At 40.8% G+C, this 23,157-nt stretch overlaps 1 protein-coding gene across 9 annotated transcripts in view; it reads left to right on the top strand.

The window, feature by feature from the left end:
- Positions 1 to 23,157, top strand: part of clcn3 (chloride channel 3) — a 224,651-nt gene that overhangs the window by 139,389 nt on the left and 62,105 nt on the right. For all 9 annotated transcript variants that reach the window (XM_073047862.1, XM_073047856.1, XM_073047857.1 and 6 more), the window contains 4 exons: positions 2,526 to 2,648; positions 5,294 to 5,500; positions 16,212 to 16,292; positions 22,267 to 22,812. In XM_073047862.1, coding sequence (XP_072903963.1) covers positions 2,526 to 2,648; positions 5,294 to 5,500; positions 16,212 to 16,292; positions 22,267 to 22,812 — 957 coding nt within the window. The remainder of the gene's footprint in view (positions 1 to 2,525; positions 2,649 to 5,293; positions 5,501 to 16,211; positions 16,293 to 22,266; positions 22,813 to 23,157) is intronic.

The raw sequence follows: 23,157 nt of genomic DNA, 5'->3' as shown, positions 1-23,157 counted from the left end.
CATGACCATACACTTTCCAACACTGTATTCCATTTGGCACTTCTTTGCCCATTCTCCTAATCTCTTCTGTAGAACTTCTGCTTCCTCAAAACTACCTGCCCCTCCACCTATCTTCATATCATCCACAAACTTGGCCACAGTGCCATCAGTTCTGCCATCCAATACATCTCATAGACATTCTAGAAATTTCCCCTCTTGGGATCCAGCTCCAACCTGATTTTCCCAATATACCTGCATTTTGAAATCCCCCATGGGCATTAGCATTGCCCTTTTAGTATGCATTTCTATCTCCTGTTGTAATTTGTAGACCACATCTGTTTGGAGGTCTATATATAATTCCCATAAGTCATTTTACCTTTGCATTTTCTTAGCTCTACCCACAATGATTTTATACCTTCTGATCCACTTTGTTTCCAATGATTTGAGTCCATTTTTTACCAACAGTCACTTCACTCCTTCGGCCTACCTGTCTGACCGTTTGTTATAATATATAGCTCCCAGCTGTAATCTTCTTTCAGCCACAATTCAGTGAATCTCACTACATCATGCATGCCAATCTATAACTGTGCTACAGGTTCATCTATCTTATTCTGTAACTGTGTGCCTTCAACAATAACACCTTCAGTCCTGTATTCATCACCTGTTATGATTTTTGGCCCCTTTTACATTCCCATTCGTCCTACTCACTGCAATTTTGCCCTATCATCACTTTGTTCTTGCTAGCAGTCTCACTACACACTGCCTCTGTTTGTAAACCAAGCACCTCATCTTCTGTCCTAGCACTTCGCTTCCATCCCCTGCCAAATTATTTAAACTCTCCCAAACAGGCCTTGCAAACCTGCCCTCAAGGATATTGGTTCTCCTCGGGTTCAAGTGTAACCCATTCTTTTTGTACAGGTCACACCTTCCTCAGAAGAGATCCCAAAGATCCAGAAATCCGAAGCTCTTCCCCCTGCACTAGTTCCTGAGCCACGCATTCATCTGCCAAATCATCCCATTCTGACCCTCACCGGCACGTGGCACAGGCAGCAATCCAAAGATTAGTACCTAGTAGGTCCTGCTTTTCAGCTTTCTACTTAGCTCCCTAAAATCTCTCTTCAGGCCCTCCTGTCCTTTCCTACTTATTTATTGGTGCCAATATGCATCAAGGCTTCAGGCTGCTCCCCCTCCCCCTTTTAGAATGCCATAGACCCGATCTGAGACATCCCTGACCCTGGCACCTTTCAGGCAACATACCATCCGGGTGTCTCTTTGGTGTCCACACAATCTCGTTTCTATTCCTCTTAACTATGGAATTTCCTGTAACCACTCTTCACCTTCTTTCTCTCCTGAGCTTCAGTGCCAGCGACCTGGTCACTGCAGCTCCCAAGTCTGTAGGTCACCCCCCCCCCCCCCCCCAATAGTATCCAAAGTGGTGTATATTTATTATTGAGGGGAATGGCTACAGACGTACTCTGCATTGGCTGTCCATTTCCCTTCTCATGCCAGTCACCCAGTTACCTGCCTCCTGCAACCTAAGGGCGGCTACTCCTGTAGCTCCTATCTATCACTTGGTCAGTCTCCCATATGAGCCGAAGGTAATCGAGCTGCAGCTCCAGTTCCTTAACATGTTCTCAGAGCAGCTGCAGCTCTCTGCACAGGATGCAGTTGTGGTTATCTGGAAGACTGGAGGTCTCCCAGAATCCTCACATCTCACACACAGAACAAAACACAGCCCGGAGCCAATCTCACTGCACTAACTGTAACCTAACAGACAAAGAATGAAAAATAAAGATGAACAAGTGCTGAGGTAAGCAGTTAGACTACTCTTTCAGACAAGGAGTTCAATGCCATAATGGTAATGTGCATAGAATAGACATTTAATAAGTTACCCAACCCACCAGCAGGTGCCCCTCTGTTATCCTTTTTTCATTTAAAAATAGCTGGAGGGTTCAACAAACATTTCATTTTATCCCAATTTTATGTGCTATTTTAACCTCTAATGCAGCCCCAACCCACCTGTTTTTCTGAGTTATGTTCTAATCCAAAATAATGCATTTAATAATGTTGCCATTTCTTATTTCTCCTATAATTTGTCCTGCCTATAGGAGCCAGATTTACTTTACAATTTACTAAACATGCTTTTCAATTTTAACAACCTTTTTGTATGCCTAGTTTCATATTTCTTCTTTTTGTTTTTGGCTTAATTTTTCCTGACTTTTAAAACTGTCTCATTCCTGGTGCCAACTGCTAATGTTTTGTATCTGTTGATTAAATCAAGTAATATTCTTAATACCTCTAGTTAGTTATACTGGTATTAAAAGAAATCAGTTGATTTTGAAAGCAAAATTATATTTTGTTTTTTTTTTAAAGAGAGCTATTTGAGGGTGTTTGTTCTGCTGTTGGCAGTGTTTGACCTGAAAACCTGATGCCTGATGGTGATCACATGCCTGAAAGAGGAGTGAACACTAAGATAAAAGATGTATGAGTATAAGTTTCTCATGCTTGCAAGCCCTTAATCAGATTTTCAATGGAATGTTTTCCAGGGTCCAGGTTCTTATATAATGAACTACATTATGTACATCTTCTGGGCCTTGGGATTTGGCTTCCTGGCTGTTTCTTTAGTGAAGGTGTTTGCTCCCTATGCCTGCGGCTCTGGAATTCCAGAGGTAAGGTTTGAGAATTTTTAAAAAGTGCTTTAACAATGTTATTTATTTTGACCATCGTTATCATATCTACACACCTTTATTTCTGCAATTAAACCAATAAAGTTGCTGGAAATGGATGACTGGTCTGCAACACCCAGGGGTTCGCAGCCTGAGGTCTACGGACCCCTTGGTTAATGGTAGGGGTCCATAACATTAAAAAAGCCCTGGTATATCCAGACAACTGATGTTTTACCCATAGGAGCCATGATGTGTTGTCAGTTTATATGGACATAAAAGGTTCTGGCATGGACTGTCAAAATTGATTGTTGGAGGATCGGGGGTGGGGGGAGGACATCAATTGCCAAGAATAATGTCTCCCAGAAGAAGTAAATTAGCAGACAACAAAGAGATTCCTGAACAATGAAGAAGAGATGAAAACCTCTTTGAACAGTTATTCTGTAACTAACTTCTGAATTCCATTGATAAAAATAGAATAACCATACTCTCCTTAGTATGTCAAACATGATATTGACTGCACTTTGACAAGTGACAATATGGCACATTTTTTATAAAACAAATGTAATTTGTTTTCTACATATAGTTGTGTATTAAGAGAAGTGAAATAGCATCTTGATTGAATGCTGACCATAATTTATTGTTGTCAAAATTAGCTAGTTTAAAATGTCTGAGTTCTTTAAAGTATATTAATTCATCCATAAAGAACATCTACCATTCTTCCCACTGTGGCATCCAATTTACAGTAAGCAGGGTTACCACACAGAGCACGTATATTCAGCTCACTTTGTCCATTATGGTTATATTTTCCCTGTCTTTGCCTAATTCCTTCATAACTTTAAATACATACAAATTGCCTAATGTCAGTTTGCATCAGTCGCTGTGTATGAAAAAGCATTCCTGATACAAGACCCAAGACTTTAGCTTTAATCTTGATTCCTATTCTTACATGAGCTAATGGTTAATTAATGTTGAAGTAGGATATCAAACTTCCCAAATGCTTCGCTATGCCATTGTAATTGGTACTTTTTTTTAATAAATGCTTTCGAAGAATATAAAATATAATTTGGAACTAAGAACCATTCAAATGTCTTATAGAGTTACAGAATTAATCCTATTCCCTCGTCTGCAGCCCTATTCCTTCTAGTGCCTATCAGTTTCTTCCCTAATTTAGACCTTAAGACTTAGGAGCAGAATTAGGCTATTTGGCCCATTGAGTCTGCTCCACCATTCCAATATGGCTGATTTATTATCCCTCTCAAACCCATTCTCCTGCCTTCTCACCATAATCGTCGGCACCCTTATTAATGAGGACCATAAGGCAAAGGAGCAGAACTAGACCCCTTGAGTCTGCTCTGCCATTCCATCATGGCTGAATTTATTCCACCACACTCACTTGCAGTGAGCGATAGATCATAACTGGCCTCTGAATTTAGAAGTGCAGTTTCTCCTTGCTTTTCTGTTTTATTTCCAGAATATGAAATCTGAGCTTGCTAGTTTTTGAACTCACTAATACTGTGAACAGCTTTTCTTCATTTATACTATGATCTTGTGCTCCTCTACCATATTTCTCTCAACCTTCATTGCTCCAAGGAAGCTTCTTCAATCTTATTGTTGAAATCTTCATTCTGAGAGCCATTCTATTAAATCTTTTCTGCACCTTTTCAGGTGACAATATTCTAGAATACAATATTCTAGCTGAGGTTTTACAAGTGTTTTATAAAGGTTCATTTTAACTTACCTGCTTTTTTTAATCTGCCTGTATTTATAAACGTTAGGGTCTTGTCTGCTCTACTCTCTCAAAAGTATTTAATGTATTTAATTGACCATTTTCTCAATAATCCCTGTGTAGGAACAAACTGAAAGTTGCATGGTGTTCAAAATAAAAGGTGATTTATTAAAAACTGGTGTGCACCAGGAGACCAGTCAAAGTTGATCTACCTGAGCAAGAATTTGGTACAGCTTTTCCATTCTCACTTGACAAGATTACCAGTAAATCTACATTTTGATAACCGAATGGTGACTATAGAAAGACTTAATTAAGGAACTTAGTCTTGATGGGAGAATAGAATGATTATCAACAGCTGAAACAGCAAATCCAATTTTTCTATCGCACAGTTCTGTATTTGTCAACGTGGAGCATGGAATGTATGTAAATCTGGTGGAAGCAAAGAATGTTGGGTATGGGAGGAGTGTGGGACAAGTGGCAGAGGAGGAGTGCCTGAGCAGGGGGTGGCACAGGTGCAGATAGTCCCAGCCCTGAGGCACCAGGCAAGGCCATTTGATTCTAGTTAATTGCCTTATTGATCATTACAGAATATCTCTTGATGCTTCCTATTCTCTCCCCTCTCTATTCCCATTTTCCCAACCATGATTCCCTTCTCACTGCCCCCTTCATATTCTCAGTCCACAATAGAGACCCACGTCAGAATCAGGTTTATCATTACTCACATAAGTCATGAATTTGTTTTGTTATTTGTTTGCAGCAGTACAGTGAAATAAGGGTTAATGCCTATACACTCCTAGGTTCCTTCGTTCCTTTTCTTTCTTTGGAACTTTGTGTTTGGTCACTATTGTCACCTTCTGTCACAGCATATCACTTCACACTTTTTAATCCAAGGCTAAATGCTATGTATGTTTCTCTTTTATAGATTAAAACTATTCTTAGTGGCTTCATCATCCGAGGCTACCTTGGCAAATGGACCTTGCTAATTAAAACAATCACTCTGGTTTTGGCTGTGGCTTCTGGACTGAGTTTGGGGAAAGAGGGTCCCCTTGTTCATGTTGCCTGTTGCTGTGGAAATATCTTCTCCTATTTATTCCCAAAATACAACAAAAATGAAGCAAAGAAGCGGGAGGTATGTTTCCTGAAGTACTTTTCTCACTTTAAATTGGAGATCTTTCTCTTTCAGCTGTTTGACAGCCTTCTAGTGTTTACTTTGTTTGCCGTCATCTTAATGGTATGTATGTCTTTTAATGAGTTTTCTGCCTTGATTAGAAGTCGGTTATATTTACTGTAGCACTAGTGGCCCTAAATCTGCCCTGCTGTTTATGTTCACTGACCACACTATTTCTTTCCTTTCTCTGGCCATGTGGGTCTGATCCTCCAGGCCTTGTTGACACATCAATCCCATGAAGTGGAGCAATCTACAAGCAGCAACGAGGCCTTGGAAGGTGGCGCCTAATGACTTTTTCCACAGACTCTTGTTGTCAAATGTTTTTTTTAAGCTGTTATAACAATCTCTGATAACCAAAAAATATTAAATTGTTAAAGGAATTTTAAAACATCTTCTAAATGTAGTTAAGTGATAGAATTTTAGTGTAACACATTTGACAAGACTGGGTCTGCAGAGTGGACTGGTTTAGAAGGTTAAGGCAAAAGGAATGCGAGGTATGTTGTCAGAGTGGGTGTAAAATTGGCCTTTTGCTAGGAGATAGATAGTAAAATGGATAGGTATTCATCTGAGAGGAACACTGTAACAGGTGGTGTACTCCAGAGATCTGTGCAGAGACCTTTGCTTATAAGACCGTAAGACATAGAAGCAGAATTAGGACGTTTAGCCCATTGAATCTGCTCTGCCATTCAATCATGGCTGATCCTCTTTTCCCCCCTCAGCCCCACTTCCCAGCCGTCTCCCTGTAACCTTTGATGCCATGTTCGATCAAGAACCTATCAAGCCCTGCCTTAAATACAGCCAACGAACTAGCCTCCACAGCTGCCTCGGGTAATAAATTCCACAAATTCACCACCCTCTGGCAAAAGAAATTTCTCTGTATATCTGTTTTAAATGGACACCCCTCTTTTCTGAGGCTGTGCCCTCTTGTCCTAGACTGCCCCACCATGGGAAGCATCCTTTCCATATCTACTCTGTTTAGGCCTTTCATTATTCAAGAAATTTCAATGAGATCCCCCCTCATCCTTCTAAATTCCAGTGAATATAGGCCCAATATCAAACGTTCCTCATGTGTTTCTTTCCTGGAATTATCCTTCTGAACCACCCCTGAACCCTCTCCAGTGCCAGCACATCCTTTCTTAGATGAGACCAAAGCTGTTCACAATACCTCAAGGTAAAGCTTCAGCATCACATCCCCGCTCTTGTATTCTAAACAGTTGGAAATGAATGCTAACATTGCATTTGCCTTCCTCACCACTGACTACCTGCAAATTAACCTTTAGAGTGTTCTGCACAACGACTCCCAAGACACTTTGTATCTCAGATTCCAGGATTTTCTCCCCATTTAGAAAGTAGTCTGCACATTTATTTCTACTACCAAAGTGCATGACCATGAATTTTCCAACATTGTATTTCATTTGCCATCTTCTTGCCCATACAATGGGTTCATAACCTTCTAAGCAGCCTCATTAGTGGTACCTTTTCAGAGGCCTTCTGAAAATCCAAATTTACAACATCCATTGCATCCCCGGGTCTGTAATTTTCTTTCTGCTGGCTTCTTCCTTTCTTGGAGTACAGTGACATTTGCAATTTGCCAGTCCTTTGGCACCATGCCAGAGCCCAATGATGTTTGAAAGATCATTACTGATACCTCCGCAATCTCTGCCGCTACCTCTTTCAGAACTCTAGGGTGCAGTTCTTCTGGTCCAGGTGACTTGTGTACCCTTGGGTCTTTCAGCTTTTTGAGCACCATGGCAGCATGCTACCACCCACACTGGACCCCCTACAATTCGCCTACCGATACAGCTGATCAACAGATGATGCAATAGCCACAACTCTACACACCGTCCTTGCACATCTGGAGAAGAGGGATGCTTATGTGGGAATGCTGTTCTTGGACTACAGTTCAGCATTCAACACCATAATTCCCTCCAGGCTCGACAAGAAGCTCAGAGACCCTGCCTTGTGAAGCTGGATCCTGGACTTCTTGTCAGATTGCCGGCAGGTGGTAAGAATGGGCTCCCTCACCTCTACCCCTCTGACCCTCAACACAGATGTTCCTCAGGGCTCTGTACTAAGCCCCCTCCTTTACTCTCTGTGTACCCATAACTGTGCCCCCCCCCACAGCTCCAATATGCTAATTATATTTGCTGATGATACTGCATTTGTTGGCCTTAAATAATAACAAGGCAGCCTACAGAGAAGTCATCACCCTGACACAGTGGTGTCAAGAAAACAACCTCTCCCTCAATGTCGCAAAATCAAAGGAGCTGGTTGTGGACCACAGGGGGAATGGAGACAGGCTAATCCCTATTGACGTCAATGGATCTGGTGTTGAGAGGGTGAACAGCTTTAATTTCTGCAGTATAAACATCACCAAAGATCTCACGTGGTCTGTACACATTGGCTGTGTGGTGAAAAAGGCACAACAGCGCCTCTTTCATCTCAGATGTTTGAAGAAGTTTCATATGGGCCCCCAATCCTAACAACTTTATTTTGGGGCACAATTGAGAGCATCCTGACTGGCTGCATCACTGCCTGGTATGGGAACTGTACCTCCCTCAATCCCAGGACTCTGCAGTGAGTGGTGCGGACAGCCCAGCTCATGTGTGGATGTGAACTTCCCACTATTCAGGACATTTACAAAGACAAGGTGTGTATAAAAGGCCTGGAGGATCACTGGGGTCCCGAGTTACCCCAATCACAAACTGTTCCAGCTGCTCCCATCTGGGAAACAGTACCACAGCATAAAAGCCAGGACCAACAGGCTCTAAGACAGCTTCTTCCACCAAGCCATCAGACTGATTAATTCATGCTGACAGAACTGTATTTCTATGCTATATTGACAATCCTGTTGTACATATTATTTATTATAAATTATTATAAATCGCGCATTGTACATTTAGATGGAGACGTAATGTAAAGATTTTTACTCATGTATATGAAGGATGCAAGTAATAATGTCAATTCAATTCAACCTGCTCTCTTGTAATAGTAACTGCACTCAATTCTCTTCTCGCACACCCTTCAACATCTGGCACACTGTTAGTGTCTTGCACAGTGAAGACTGATGCAAAATACTCAATTAGTTCATCTGCCATCTCCTTATCCCCTGTTGTTACTTCTCTGGGCCTCGTTTTCTAATAGTGCTATGTCCACTCTCATCTCTCTTTTATATTTTACATACTCAAGAGCTTTTACTGTCAATTTGATATTATTTGCTAGCTTGCTTTCATATTTCATCTTTTCCCTCTAATGATTCTTTTAGTTGCTCTCCGTAGGTTTTTAAAAGCTTCCCAATCCTCTCTCTTCCTACCAATTTTTGCTTTGTTGTATGCTCTCTGTTTTGCTTTTCGATTAGCTTTGACTTCCCTTGTCAGCCACGGTTGTACTGTTTTACCATTTGAGTATTTCTTTGTTTTTGGAATACATTTATCCTGCACCTTCCTCATTTTGTCCAGAAATGCAAGCCATTGCTGCTCTGCTACCATCCCTGCCAGCATCTCCTTCCAATTTACTTTGGCCAACTCCTCTCATATCACTGTAATTTCCTTTACTCCACTGAAATACAGTACTGCTATGTCAGACTTTACTTTCTCTCTATCAGTTTTCAAATTGAACTCAATTATATTGTACAAACACGAAGAAATCTGCAGATGCTGGAAATTCAAACAACACACACAAAATGCTGGTGGAACACAGCAGGCCAGGCAGCAACTATAAGGAGAAGCACTGTCGACGTTTCGGGCCGAGACCCTTCGTCAGGACGTCTCGGCCCAAAACGTCGACAGTACTTCTCCTTATAGATGCTGCCTGGCCTGCTGTGTTCCACCAGCATTTTGTGTGTCAATTATATTGTGATCACTGCCTTTCAACGGTTCTTTTACCTGAAGCTCCTTAATCACCCCTGGTTGATTACATAACACTTAATCCAGTATAGCTGATCCCCTGGTAGGCTCAATGACAAACTGCTCTAAAAAGCCATTTCAGAGGCATTCAACAAACTCACTCTCTTGAGATCCATTACCAACCTGATTTTCCCAATTGACGTACATGTTGAAATCTACCATGACTTTCATAACCTTGCCCTTTTGACACGCCTTTTCTATTTACCATTGTAATCTGTGGTCCATATCCCAGTTGCTGTTGGGAGGCCTGTATATAATTGCCATGAGGGTCCTTTTACTTTTGCAGTTTCTTAGCTTAACCTACAAGGAGTCAACATCTTCTGATCCAATGTCATATTTTTCTACTGATTTGATGCCATTCTTTACCAGCAGAGCCACGCCACCCCTCTGCCTGCCTTCTTATCCCTCCGATACAGTGTGTAACTTTGGACATTCAGCTCCCAACTACAACCATCCTTCAGCCACGATTCCGTGATGGGCACAACATCATACCTGACAATCTGTAAAGGTGCAACAAGATCATCGACCTTATTTCTTACACTGTGTGCTGAGATATAACAAATTGAGTAGTGTATTTGCTGCTCTTATTGGTGTGCGTCCCTAATGCACTGATACTCCCCTTGCTGGCTGCAATTTTGTCCTATCATTTGCCCACCCTTCCTGACAAGTCTGACTGCACGCTATCTTTGCATTTTTACCTTCCGTTCTATCCTGAGTCCCTTCACTCCAGTTTTCAACCCCCTGTCAAATTAGTTGAAACCCTCCCCAACAGCTCTAACAAACTTGCCCATGAGAATGTTGGTCCCCCTTGGGTCCTGGTGCAACCAGGTTTGTAATGGCAAGGATGAAGATGTAGGTAGCACGATAAGTACGTTTGCAGACAACATGCAAAGAAGGTTGTCTAAGGGTTATAATAGGTCAATAGCTGGAAGATTGGGTGAAGCCATGGCGGATGGATTTAATTCAGACAGAGTGCACCTTGGGAAGTCAAACTCTATCAAGCATAAAGAGTAAATGTGAGGGATCATTACAAAAACAAGTGACCAACACTGGAATCAAAGCAACAGCAAGTAAGTTGCTCAGGCTGTGAAGTTAGAGTGACAAATAAGGGTGAAATACAAAAAATATGACAATACTATCAGATAAAAGAAGGTGATAGAGGGTTGTGTGAAATACTATCTGAGACTTATGATCAATGGATTGCCTTGGGTCCAACAATACTGTACAGAGGTGTAATTTTTTTATTGTATCTGTGCATATACTTATGCATATGGCAGTAAACTTGACTTTGATTAAAGCTTTAGTACTTCAGGGAAATTTCCTTTTAAGAACAATAAAGAATCTGCAGGAAGAAGTCAACGTGTCGAGCAGCATCTAGGGAGATATTTCAGGTCAAGCCCTTGCACCAGGACACTGGAGATGGTCAATATAAAGAGGAAAAGAGGGGTGGTGAGACAGGAGTCTGAGATAATTGGTCTACTGAGGAGGGGTAGATGACAGGCAGGTTTTGTCAGTTATGTGAGGGGAGTGGGGTAAAGTTTGAAAACAAGTGGAAGGTGAAGGATAGATGGAGGAAGACAGAGAACCCGCCCAGCTGACTGCCTGGAAATGTTCAGAGGGTATGTCTCTGCCCAGGTGGCTGTGGAAAAAGAACTACTGTGTTCTCAGATAACATACAGTGCAAGTATTTTGAGACCATGGGGATAATTACCATCCTTAATAAGGATGGGAATGTGTCAATTCAGTTACGTTAGTTGTTCTGCTGGCTTTTGTTGGTAATGTGGTTGTACAATAGTGCTGAGGTGGTTTGAATTTATAATAAATGTATTTTTGTTTAAAAAAAGAGAAAAACAAGAGGCAGAATGAACAAGATGGGGGAGGGAAATATGAAGGCTGGAGACGATTGCTGGAAGGAGATAGGCAGTATCACAAAGGCCGAATGGAATCTGATAAAGAGCTGTTGGTGGTAACCATTAGTGCAGAGGTGAATGTCAGATGGAACCAGAACCAGATGTGGATGGGTTAAGAGGCTGAAAATCTAAGAGTGAAATGAAAGTAATGTGGATGGAGCCAACAGGTCAAAGACAAATATGAGAGGACCGGAAGAGGACCAGAAAGAGAGAAAGAAAGGGGAATGGGAGAAAGAGCCCATTGAAGAGAGGGGTTACTTGCAAATGGAAAATTCAATGTTCAAGTATTGTAGACTATGCAGACAGAATATTTGTTCCAGGTTCCACCATCTGCAGCTTCCCCAGTTTCTTTTCATTTACAAACTAGTCCCCATTTCCCCTCTATTCTGTACATTATCCAAGTTCAATAAGGTTCTTTCACATCTAACTCTTCCCTCCCACATGGCCCTCCATTTTTATTTCATCCATGGAAATTTCATATGTGAACTTTCATTTCTTCAAGGGATATTTTTGCAGTCAGAAACACTATGTAAATTCAAGTTGTTCTAATGGCATTGCGAGTTATTATTTAGGACTGGTATTTGCTGGCATCTTTGGTGGTGCTTCTTCCTCAGTAATTGGGAACATATACAAGGACATTAGGTACAAAAATAAAATCTTTTTTTCAGGATAGAGCAACAAAATAGTCACAAGTAAATGGTTTGAAATGTTCTACTTGCTGGACAGTAATTCCATGAAAAACTGCTAGCTAGCTGCATTGAATGATTCAGCTTGCTCTTGACATTCAGTGCTTGTGTACTGCACCAAAGAAGTGAGGGAAGTGCTAGAGTTCATCTGACCTCCTGCTCCACCAGTGGACAGCACTCAGTAGTGCTGAGCTTTGACACCATACTCATTATATATAATACATCTCAATTCATTTGAGAAAGGTCACTGATACGGACTGAAAAAGCTGCAGGGGAGTGGCTTGGCACTCAAAACAAAATTACTAATTTTAATGTAGAATCACAGCATGGAAATGGCAACTCTCCACCCACCTTAGCCATGTCTTCAACAGTGCATTAAACCTGTAACCCTTCAATGCTCTCAATATCACCAAGACCAAGGAGATGGTGGTGGACTTTAGGAGATCTAGGCCTCATATGGAGCCAGTGATCATTAATGGAGAATGTGTGGAGCAGGTTAAGACCTACAAGTATCTGGGAGTACAGTTAGACGAGAAGCTAGACTGGACTGCCAACACAGATGCCTTGTGCAGGAAGGCACAGAGTCGACTGTACTTCCTAAGAAGGTTGGCGTCATTCAATGTCTGTAGTGAGATGCTGAAGATGTTCTATAGGTCAGTTGTGGAGAGCGCCCTCTTCTTTGTGGTGGCGTGTTGGGGAGGAAGCATTAAGAAGAGGGACGCCTCACGTCTTAATAAGCTGGTAAGGAAGGCGGGCTCTGTCGTGGGCAAAGTACTGGAGAGTTTAACATCGGTAGCTGAGCGAAGGGCGCTGAGTAGGCTACAGTCAATTATGGATAACTCTGAACATCCTCTACATAGCACCATCCAGAGACAGAGAAGCAGTTTCAGCGACAGGTTACTATCGATACAATGCTCCTCAGACAGGATGAAGAGGTCAATACTCCCCAATGCCATTAGGCTTTACAATTCTACCGCCAGGACTTAAGAACTTTTTAAAAGCTATTATTAATGCTTTTTGAGATAGTGATTTAGATGCATATCATATTTTTTTACTGAGTTAAGTATTGTATGTAATTAGTTTTGCTACAACAAGTGTATGGGACATTGGAAAAAAAGTTGAATTTCCCCATGGGGATGAATAAAGTATCTATCTATCTATCTATCTATCTATCTATCTATCTATCTATCTATCTATCTATCTATCTATCTATCTATCTATCTATCTATCTATCTATCTATCTATCTATCTATCTATCTATCTATCTATCTATCTATCTATCTATCTATCTATCTATCTATCTATCTATCTATCTATCTATCTATCTATCTATCTATCTATCTATCTATCTATGTTCCTTTCTAACTCTCCTTTAAACAATATAACTGTATCTGTCTCTGCAGCCTCATCTGGCAGCTCATTCCAGACAACCACTAACATATTAAAAAAAGCATACCCCTCAGATCTCCTTTAAATTTCTCCTTTCTTTCCTTAAAACTATACCCTCTATTTCGAAATGTCCCTGCACCAGAAACAAAAGACTCAGACTGTCATCATATTTGTGCCCTTCATAGGTTGAACAAGTTAGGTCTCTATTCATTGGAGCGTAGAAGGTTGAACAAGTTAGGTCTCTATTCATTGGAGCGTAGAAGGTTGAACAAGTTAGGTCTCTATTCATTGGAGCGTAGGAGGTTGAACAAGTTAGGTCTCTATTCATTGGAGCGTAGAAGGTTGAGGGGGGATTTGATCGAGGTATTTAAAATGTTGAGAGGGATAGACAGAGTTGACGTGAATAGGCTGTTTCCATTGAGAGTAGGGGAGATTCAAACGAGAGGACATGATTTGAGAGTTAGGGGGCAAAAGTTTAAGGGAAACACGAGGGGGTATTGCTTTACTCAGAGAGTGATAGCTGTGTGGAATGAGCTTCCTGTAGAAGTAGTAGAGGCCAGTTCAGTTGTGTCATTTAAGGTAAAATTGGATAGGTATATGGACAGGAAAGGAGTGGAGGGTTATGGGCTGAGTGCGGGTAGGTGGGACTAGGTGAGATTAAGAGTTCGGCACGGACTAGGAGGGCCGAGATGTCCTGTTTCCGTGCTGTGATTGTTATATGATTATATATAATTTTTCTCCCTGGCCTCATATTCTATTGAGAATAAGCACAGTCTTCCAATCTCTTATAACTAAAGTCCTCCATTCCAGTAACATCCTCATGAATCCTTCTGCATTCTTTCTATTAGTACCATGTCCTTCTTTTGTAGTGACAAGAACTGCATGTAATAATTTGATTGTGTAATGTAGTACCAACACCATTGCCGAATTCCCATAACATTAATTTTTTATTAGTTTCCTAAATATAATTTTCAAAATTCTGAGTATGTTTATTATCAAACTATGTATATGTCACCCTGATGTTTATTTTCTCGCAGGCATTCAAAATACATCAAAGAAATAGAAAAGAATTTTCGAAAAACTGCATGCAAACAATGACTGACTAACAACCAATGTGCAAAGAAGTCATACTGTATAAATACAAAAAAGCAAATAATAACTATAACATGTAAATATATAATATAAGAACATGAGTTTGGTCCTTCAACATGAGTCTGTAGGTTGTGGAGTCAGTTCAGTGTTGAGGTGAAATAATCCACACTGGTTCAGGAGCCTGATGGTTGTAGAGTAAATCCATGATATACTTCCTCTGACAAAACTTAATATAATTTCTTGAATGAAAACATAAAATATTATCTAAAGTCTGGGTAGAAAAACAGAGGATCTGATGTGATCATTGACATTAGCTCTCCTTCACAGATGCTGCCTGATCTTACTGATTTCTGGTAAGATGGCAGTGTACACAGACTCAGCGGCCTCTCTGAGTCCAACCAATGGTGTAATTGTTCGTTCTTCAGGTCTTTTCTACTATTTCTGGATATTAAGAACATAAAGTACTACAGGTTTACCCCACTAGCGAGCTGCTGGATAGTGATGGAGCTGGGCTTGTTGATTGTCTTGGGCATCTTTATTGTGATTACAAGACCCTGTTGCACATTGGTAAAGTTGAACACTGCATGTCCAGTTCACTGGCTCATCGATGAGACTGACGGTGGGCGGAGCTGTGTTGCCTTGATTATTGCCTCCTGCAATTGGGCCTCATATTGGGACCTCCCAGGAAAGGAGACGCTGGAGGTGGTATGGGAGAGAACAGAGGCCTCTATGGACCTGCTGAAATCTGTATGAGGTTGGGGGCTGGCTTCTCCTGTCAATGCTGCCTTCCAGTGTAGGTTGTGCCTCATTAGCCTAAAAATGGATGATTTGGAGTTGGTGACTATAGAAGTTGACTGGCTAATGTCTTTTGATGGCTTTTTTTATGGACTTGCAAGATATAGTCAGGAAGGCTTCTCCTTAGAGACTCATTCTGAAGGTCATTTAATTGAAAGTAAATTGCTAACCTGGTTAGGAAATTATATAAGCTACAGAAGGCGGTTGTGATAATGGCCAGATGTGATTCACAGTGTTGCATTGGAATCTGTCTTAAGACCTCAGCTGTACATGTAGAAGACAAGCTGGATTGTATTCATCTACTGCTTCATGAGGGTGTGATAGGAACTGCTACTTGTTTGTTCTTGCAGAAGTGTGCCTCTCATGCACCGTCAATCTACAGGCCAGGACACAGGCACTTGGGATATATTATTATTCTGCTATCATGTGCTCTGTGTGTGACTGTTGGTGTTGTGTTTTGCACCTTGACTCTGGAGGAACACTGTTTCCTTTGGCTGTATTCATGTGTGTGGCTGAATGATAATTAAACTTGACCTTGCAGCATTTTCTTTTTTTCTCTGACTCCCAGTGCTGCCACATTTTGCTTTTGCATTATTGTACCTAAGATTATTCTTGCTTGCTGAAACAGCTTTGTTTTTTTGTAAACCAAATCATTCACCGAAGTATTAATTAATTAAAATGAAGATTTTCCTTGTTTTTCTCCATAACTTTATGTATAATTTTGTCAGTAGCAAAAGCAGTAGATGACATTAACTTGGTAACATTGACTGCCAAGTGAGAAACACGTATGCCAAATACTGTAATTTTCCTTTTGAACTTGGCCTAACTGTTTTAATGTTATTAAAAAATTCTTCATAAATCACATATGCTTACAGACTGTCATTTCTTCTCATAGGTATTATCTGCAGCATCAGCCGCGGGTGTCTCTGTGGCTTTTGGCGCTCCGATTGGCGGTGTCCTTTTTAGCTTGGAAGAGGTAATGAACATTTGCTCTTCACTTATCAGTTCCAGTCTGCTTCAGGCATGTTGCAGTAGTAAATATAGGCAGCTGAAATGCAGTTTCACCTTGTGTAGCTCTTGGGAAACAGAGTTGCAGTCTAATTTCTGAAATGTGGAAGGAAATACTATTTCCTTCACTACTGGCAAGGTTTGGAGTGCAACCTTTATAAACAGAACAATTTCAGGCAGTGCATTCACACACTTTCCAATGTGTGCTCAATCTTCACAACATCTGCACACGTGAATGAAAGGGTGTTCAGAGCATAAACTTTGTCGCAGTCTTATTGTCTTAGCCGTTGCATCAGTGTGTGTAATGGAAGAAAACTGTTTGTGTCCTGAACTCAAGGACACAGGAAAATAGGAGCAGGAGTAAACCACGATGTTCCTCTAGCCTTCTCTGCCATTCAGTGTGATTATATTGATATGCGCAGGTCACAACGTACAAACAAATCTAAAATGAAGGCCAGGGCAAACACGAGGAAATCTGCAAATGCTGGAAATTCAAACACCACACACAAAATGCTGGTGGAACACAGCAGGCCAGGCAGCATCTATAAGGAGAAGCACTGTCGACGTTTCGGGCTGTGACCCTTCGTCAGGACTGGCGAAGTCTTGACGAAGGGTCTCGGCCCGAAACGTCGACAGTGCTTCTCCTTATAGATGCTGCCTGGCCTGCTGTGTTCCACCAGCATTTTGTGTGTGTTGTTTGAAGGCCAGGGATTTTAAAAAATACAATAGATTTTCTGTAATTAATAAAATTACATTGAAGAGAAGTGAATGTAAAGAAGCAGATGTTTTTAATGGTTAAGTGAAAATATTGCAGATAACCCACAATAAGAACAATGCATATTACTATTATTTATGAAATATAAGAAAGGAAAGACAAGGATTGGATTCTAGTTAATGTAGCATCTAAAGCTAGAAAATAGAACCCGTAATTAAGATTAACTAAACACCATGAAAGTTTTCTGCTGACTGAAGAGAGCCAGCATGTATATATGAAGTGCCTCATTGGCCTAAAAATTGATGATTTGGAGTTGGTGACTATAGAAGTTGACTGGCTAATGTCTTTTGATGGGTTTTTTTAATGGACTTGCAAGACTCATTCTGAAGGTCATTTAATTGAAAGTAAATTGTTAACCTGGTTAGGAAATTATACAAGCTACAGAAGGCGGTACAGAATGGCCAGATGTGATTCACAGTGTTGCATTGGAATCTGTCTTAAGACCTCAGCTGTACATGTAGACAACCTTGATGGGTTGGACAAAAAGCCTGATAGAGGGAAGAATTAAATTATGACATTTTAAGAGATTGGATGGCTGAGAAAAACTATGGAAAATAGATTTCAAAGTAATTAAATACCAGGTCATCAGATAAGGTTGTAAAAAGGAGAGATCAGTATAGATTCTAAATAGTGTAAAGCTAGAACTGTTGGAGCTGTAAATAGTTAATGTGCATAGGTCATTAAAATGTGATGGACGACCATAGGAAATGATCAAAAAGGCCAATGAAATGCAGGTCTTTATGTATAATGAAATACAATATGGTGATGAAGTTCATTTGTGGCTTTACAATTTTCAATTTACATTTGGGTACTCTTTTATATAAAAAGCACTTCTGTAAATATACATTGGTCTTGAAAAAGAGTGCAACGTACATTTACTCAGACCATTCTAGTTGTGTTGGATCTCTGTTTACTTTCAGATCCTTAAGGTTCTTCTGGAAGTCAGTAATGATGAGGGGTCCTAATTCTAAGATTTCCAGTTTATTTTAAAATACAAACAAACGTACAAAGAGCTGAGAAATGACGCTGGGAGATGAATACAAAAGATAGAAAAGAAGCCAGGATGGCACCTCTGAAAATCCATCACTTTTATAATACGATGAGGAAAATTCCTTAGATAGGAATAAACTAGCTAAAAAGACTGCATAGTTAAAACAGTTACATCACATGGGTAATGTGCTAATACTTAGCCAATGAGAACAGTGATAAACCGTTTAGCTGCCAGTGAGTGGGCAAGAACCACCACATATGGTGAAAAATACATTTGTTGAAAAGTACAAATCTTATAAAAAGGATTATTAAAAATAGTGGTTTCCAACAGGTGCCAAGGACCAAAATAATTGGTTAATCTAATCAAAGATGACAATTGAGAGAGGATATGAAATGATTTTTTTCTACTGGTATTTGAGTCTTCCACCAGTGGATCATATTTTACAACTTAGTTCCAAGCCTTTCAAGTTGAGGAATGCTTGAACTTGTAACGGATGCTGAAAGTTTGCTTCACTTTTGCACAAACAGTTGATGCTTGAGCTCATCAATAAGATTGTTTTTGTTAATTAATCAGGTTGAGAATCATGAGATACAAGATGTATGAAGCTTGCTCACAAATCATCTATCTTCTCATTGAATGGATTTCAGAAGTAGAAGGGTTAGGTGTCCACCCTTCTACTTCTGTGATCCAGTGTAATATGTGAAAAGAAGAAGAAAAAAACAGAAACAGAACAGATACTAGAAGAGCAACCAGAATTTAAAAAACCCTGTAAATTTTCTTGTGAAAACATTTTTCATTTTTGCCAGGACCATTGTGTTTCAAACCTCATCACAACCTTAGTCTAAATGTTGACAGAAAAACTAAAGTCCAGGTGACAGTGACTACACTTGACATGTGACTGAATGCAGTATCAAATAAGTCAATGAGGAAATAATTCAGTGACCCGCAGTCACACCCAGCACAGAGAAAGGTGGTTATGGTTCATGGCTGTGAGTCACCTCAGCCCCAACATGTTCCTGCAGGGAGTGTCCTCGGCCTATCCCTCTTTACTGATTTCATCAGTGGCTTTCGTTCCATCAGAGATGGAACTGATTGCATGGTATTTAATTACATTTGCAATTGTTCACCAAATGAAGTAGTCTATGTATATCTGCAGGCAGCAGTAACAAGATATCATTCAAGTGTCAACTGATAAAGTGGGAAGTTTAAGAGCACTATGAAAGGTAGTCTGACCACTTTTTTCCCTTGACATTCAATAAGATCACCATCATAGAGTCCCCCACCAGTCTGTATATGTATGTACGGTGAATGACTTATCTCTTGACCTTCGAAGCCTTTCCACAGGAGGCAAGTAAAGAGCATGACATATCTCAGAATGTTTTCAAAAACACTCAAGTTCAAAGCCACCCAGAACAAAGCAACATGGCTGATTGGTAGCCCAGTACTGCTCTAAACATTCATTCCCTCCATGACTGGTAGTTGCTAGCTGCAGTTTGACCATTTGTAAAATGTACCAGTTCCTCACTCAGACTAATCCAAAATCACCATAGAACACTACAGCACAGTACAGGCCCTTCAGCCCTCCATGTTGTGCCGACCCATATAATCCTTTAAAAAAGTACTAAACTCACACTACCCCATAATCCTCTTTTTTTTCTTTCATCCATGTGCCGGTCCAAGAGGCTCTTAAATACTCCTAATGTTTTAGCCTCCACCACCATCCCCAGTGAGTCATTCCAGGCACTCACAACCCTCTGTGTGGGGGGAAAAAAAACATCCCTGATGTCTCCCCTAAACTTCCCTCCCTTAATTTTGTACATATGCCCTCTGGTGTTTGCTATTGGTGCCCTGGGAAACAGGTACTGACTATCCACCCTATCTATGCCTCTCATAATCTTGTAGACCTCTATCAAGTCCCCTCTCATTCTTCTATGCTCCAAAGAGAAAAGTCCCAGCTCTGCTAACCTTGCTTCATATGACTTGTTCTCCAAACCAGGCAACATCCTGGTAAACCCTTTTCATAGCTTCCACATCCTTCCTATAATGAGGTGACCAGAACCTCATTATAGAACTTCCTATGCCATAACCGGTGCCACAACATCTCGAGCTCATTGGAACCACTTCAGGGCACACACTATCTTCCTTTTGAAATGTGCCATTGTAGCTTCATTGCTGCGTGGTCTTAAGTCTAAAAACTCTTTTGTTAACAGCAGCAGTGTACTGTGTGCCTCACTGCTGCCATTCCGCGGTCTGTCAGGGAAGGCCATTAAGTTTTAGCCTGTTCATTGATATCTCCATTCCAAACTAAATAAATATACGGAAAAGTATCTGATTGCCTCCATTGCTCAGGGTCGATCATGGTTATTGTGTCTAATCTGTCTGCATGATATGCAGGCCAGGGCAGTATGAAATGGAGAACAAGCTACTGACTATGCAGCAGGCTCCCCCTCGCCACACAGCTGATAAATCCAAAGGAATAGTAGAGACCGATATAGTTGAGCACTTGCGACATTGCAAGAGTTGCCAGTTACCCTTGGAGACCCCAGCTCCAGATTTTTCCTTGGGTTTATTCCCAAAGTCTTCCCTATGAATGAGTATAACTGCAAGGCAGCACAGGTTTGAGATCAGAGTTTTCTGCCAACAACACCTGGCGAGCACCATCTACCCGAAGCGACTAGCTTTAAGGCACCAGAAACCCGCCTTTGCCCCTCTCTTGTCAATAGAAATGGTTCCACTGGACTTGTTTATCAGAGGCTATTTGAGATGCACGCCTTTGAGAGCATTTAATAGATAGTGGGAGCTTTTTGCTACTTACCCTCTTCTTCCCCCCCCCCCCCCCACTATCAGCTATTTTTAAAGAACAATGGAAAACTACTGGCAAGGAAAGACAAATGGTTCATAAGTGTAAAAAAACACAAAATGCTGGCAGAACTCAGCAGGCCAGACAGCATCTATGGGAGGAGGTAGTGACGATGTTTCGGGCCGAAACCCGAAGGGACCAGATGGGCCGGACCCGAAACGTCGTCACTACCTCCTCCCATAGATGCTGTCTGGCCTGCTGAGTTCCGCCAGCATTTTGTGTTTTTTTTATTTATTTCCAGCATCTGCAGATTCACTTATGTTGCCTGGTTCATAAGTGTGATGGGGAAACTGGTCATTTTTTGTCCGTCATGTTCTTGAGATTAGTTTGTCTTATCTCATTAAAAATCAGCAAACGAACATTTATGTCCTGCAAATAACCAAGTATTAGTTTCCAGACAAATAAAGTGGATTCTGGTTAATTGGGATAGATCAAGACAAGTACATTTTGGCCCAATTGAGCAGCAGCCCCAGTTAGCTGGAATTCCGTGGAAATAGGTAAAAAGGTATGTAAAAAAAAAAAAGAACTACTGTTTAACTGAGTAACAAATTACATATGCATTTAAATGAAGTACAGGCAAAGTAGAATGCTAATGAAGCTACTACAGTACTATAAAACTGAGAATTAGTTCCTCATAGTTATTGACGGAGGAATTAATCCAATTCTTTTGATTGACTGTAAATGAACAAAGTCAGTGCAGACACTTAGAGCTGACAATGGACTGCCTTCATACAATGCTTTTGACAATCACACCCTCCAAATCATTTCATTTCCACTCCCAGCTGCTTCTGGCATCTAAAGCCTGAATGCTTAACCAGAGTGAGCAAAACAGTGAGTTCTGAATTGTCTTGCTGCTTATTTCTCGCCAGCTGACATAAATCACTGCTTTTGAACACTCCTGTAATCTACTTGCTCTAAGCAGGGTGTAGTGTCTAACAACCACACAACGTGCACATGACTGCCGCTAGTTAAAAACTGCTTGCCAACAGTCTCTTGTCCAAATTAGCGGCACAATTTCCCAAATAAACGAAGGGAACCCTGGCTATTTTCTTGAGCTTTTGTTCTTTAAGAATGTCTCAGATTAGCGGCTGCCCTGATTAACAGATGGCCTAGTTAACTGGAATCCACTGTACATATATTTTCATTGAAAGGCATTTGAATACCTCTATTTTCCTCTTCATTATCAATTCTGAAGTGGGTTGGCCAGTTTCTCTTGACTGGTGTACTGTATGTAAATTTTGTATTGAAAAGCTTTTAAAAGATGAATATGTTTTTCTTTTTATACACTGTTTGAAATAAAAATCCTTTTCTTCCAGGTTAGCTACTATTTTCCCTTGAAAACCCTCTGGAGATCATTTTTTGCTGCATTAGTGGCAGCCTTTATCTTGCGTTCCATTAATCCATTTGGAAACAGCCGTCTGGTCCTCTTTTACGTGGAGTATCACACTCCTTGGTACTTATTTGAACTGATTCCTTTTATCCTCCTGGGTGTATTCGGTGGACTCTGGGGAGCCTTTTTCATCCGTGCTAACATTGCATGGTGCAGACGTCGGAAGACCACAAAATTTGGGAAGTTTCCTGTCCTGGAAGTCATTACAGTGACCGTCATTACTGCTGTGGTCGCCTTTCCTAATCAGTACACGAGGAAGAACACGAGTGAGCTGATTAAAGAGCTCTTCACTGACTGTGGGCCTCTAGAATCTTCACCGCTTTGTGATTACCAGACTGATGCAAATGTCAGTAAGCTGCTGGATGACATCCCCGATCGACCTGCCGGTCAAGGAGTATACGATGCCATTGGGAAACTGGCACTGGCACTAATTTTCAAAATTATTATGACTATTTTCACATTTGGAATTAAGGTAACAAATGTTTTATTTTCAAATTGGATACAATGTTCAGATATTAAGCGTTTAATTGGAGTAAGGGGAATTATGAGGCTCTCAGGCAGGAAATTGGAGGCTTAAATTGGAAACAGATGTTCTCAGGGAAAAGTACAGAAGTAATGTGGCAAATATTCAGGGGATATTTGTGTAGAGCTCTGTATAGGTATGTTCCAATGAGACAGGGAAGTTATGGTAGGGTACAGGAACAGTGGTGTACAAAGGCAAGTAGAAAAGAAAAACTTACGAAAGGTTCAGAGAGCTAGGTAATGTTAGAGATCCAGAAGATTATAAGATTGCTAGGAAGGAGCTCAAGAAGGAAAT

The sequence above is a fragment of the Hemitrygon akajei genome, chromosome 6, assembly GCF_048418815.1.
Source record: "Hemitrygon akajei chromosome 6, sHemAka1.3, whole genome shotgun sequence".
Lineage (NCBI taxonomy): Eukaryota > Metazoa > Chordata > Chondrichthyes > Myliobatiformes > Dasyatidae > Hemitrygon > Hemitrygon akajei.
This window is presented reverse-complemented; position numbering and strand designations above follow the sequence as displayed.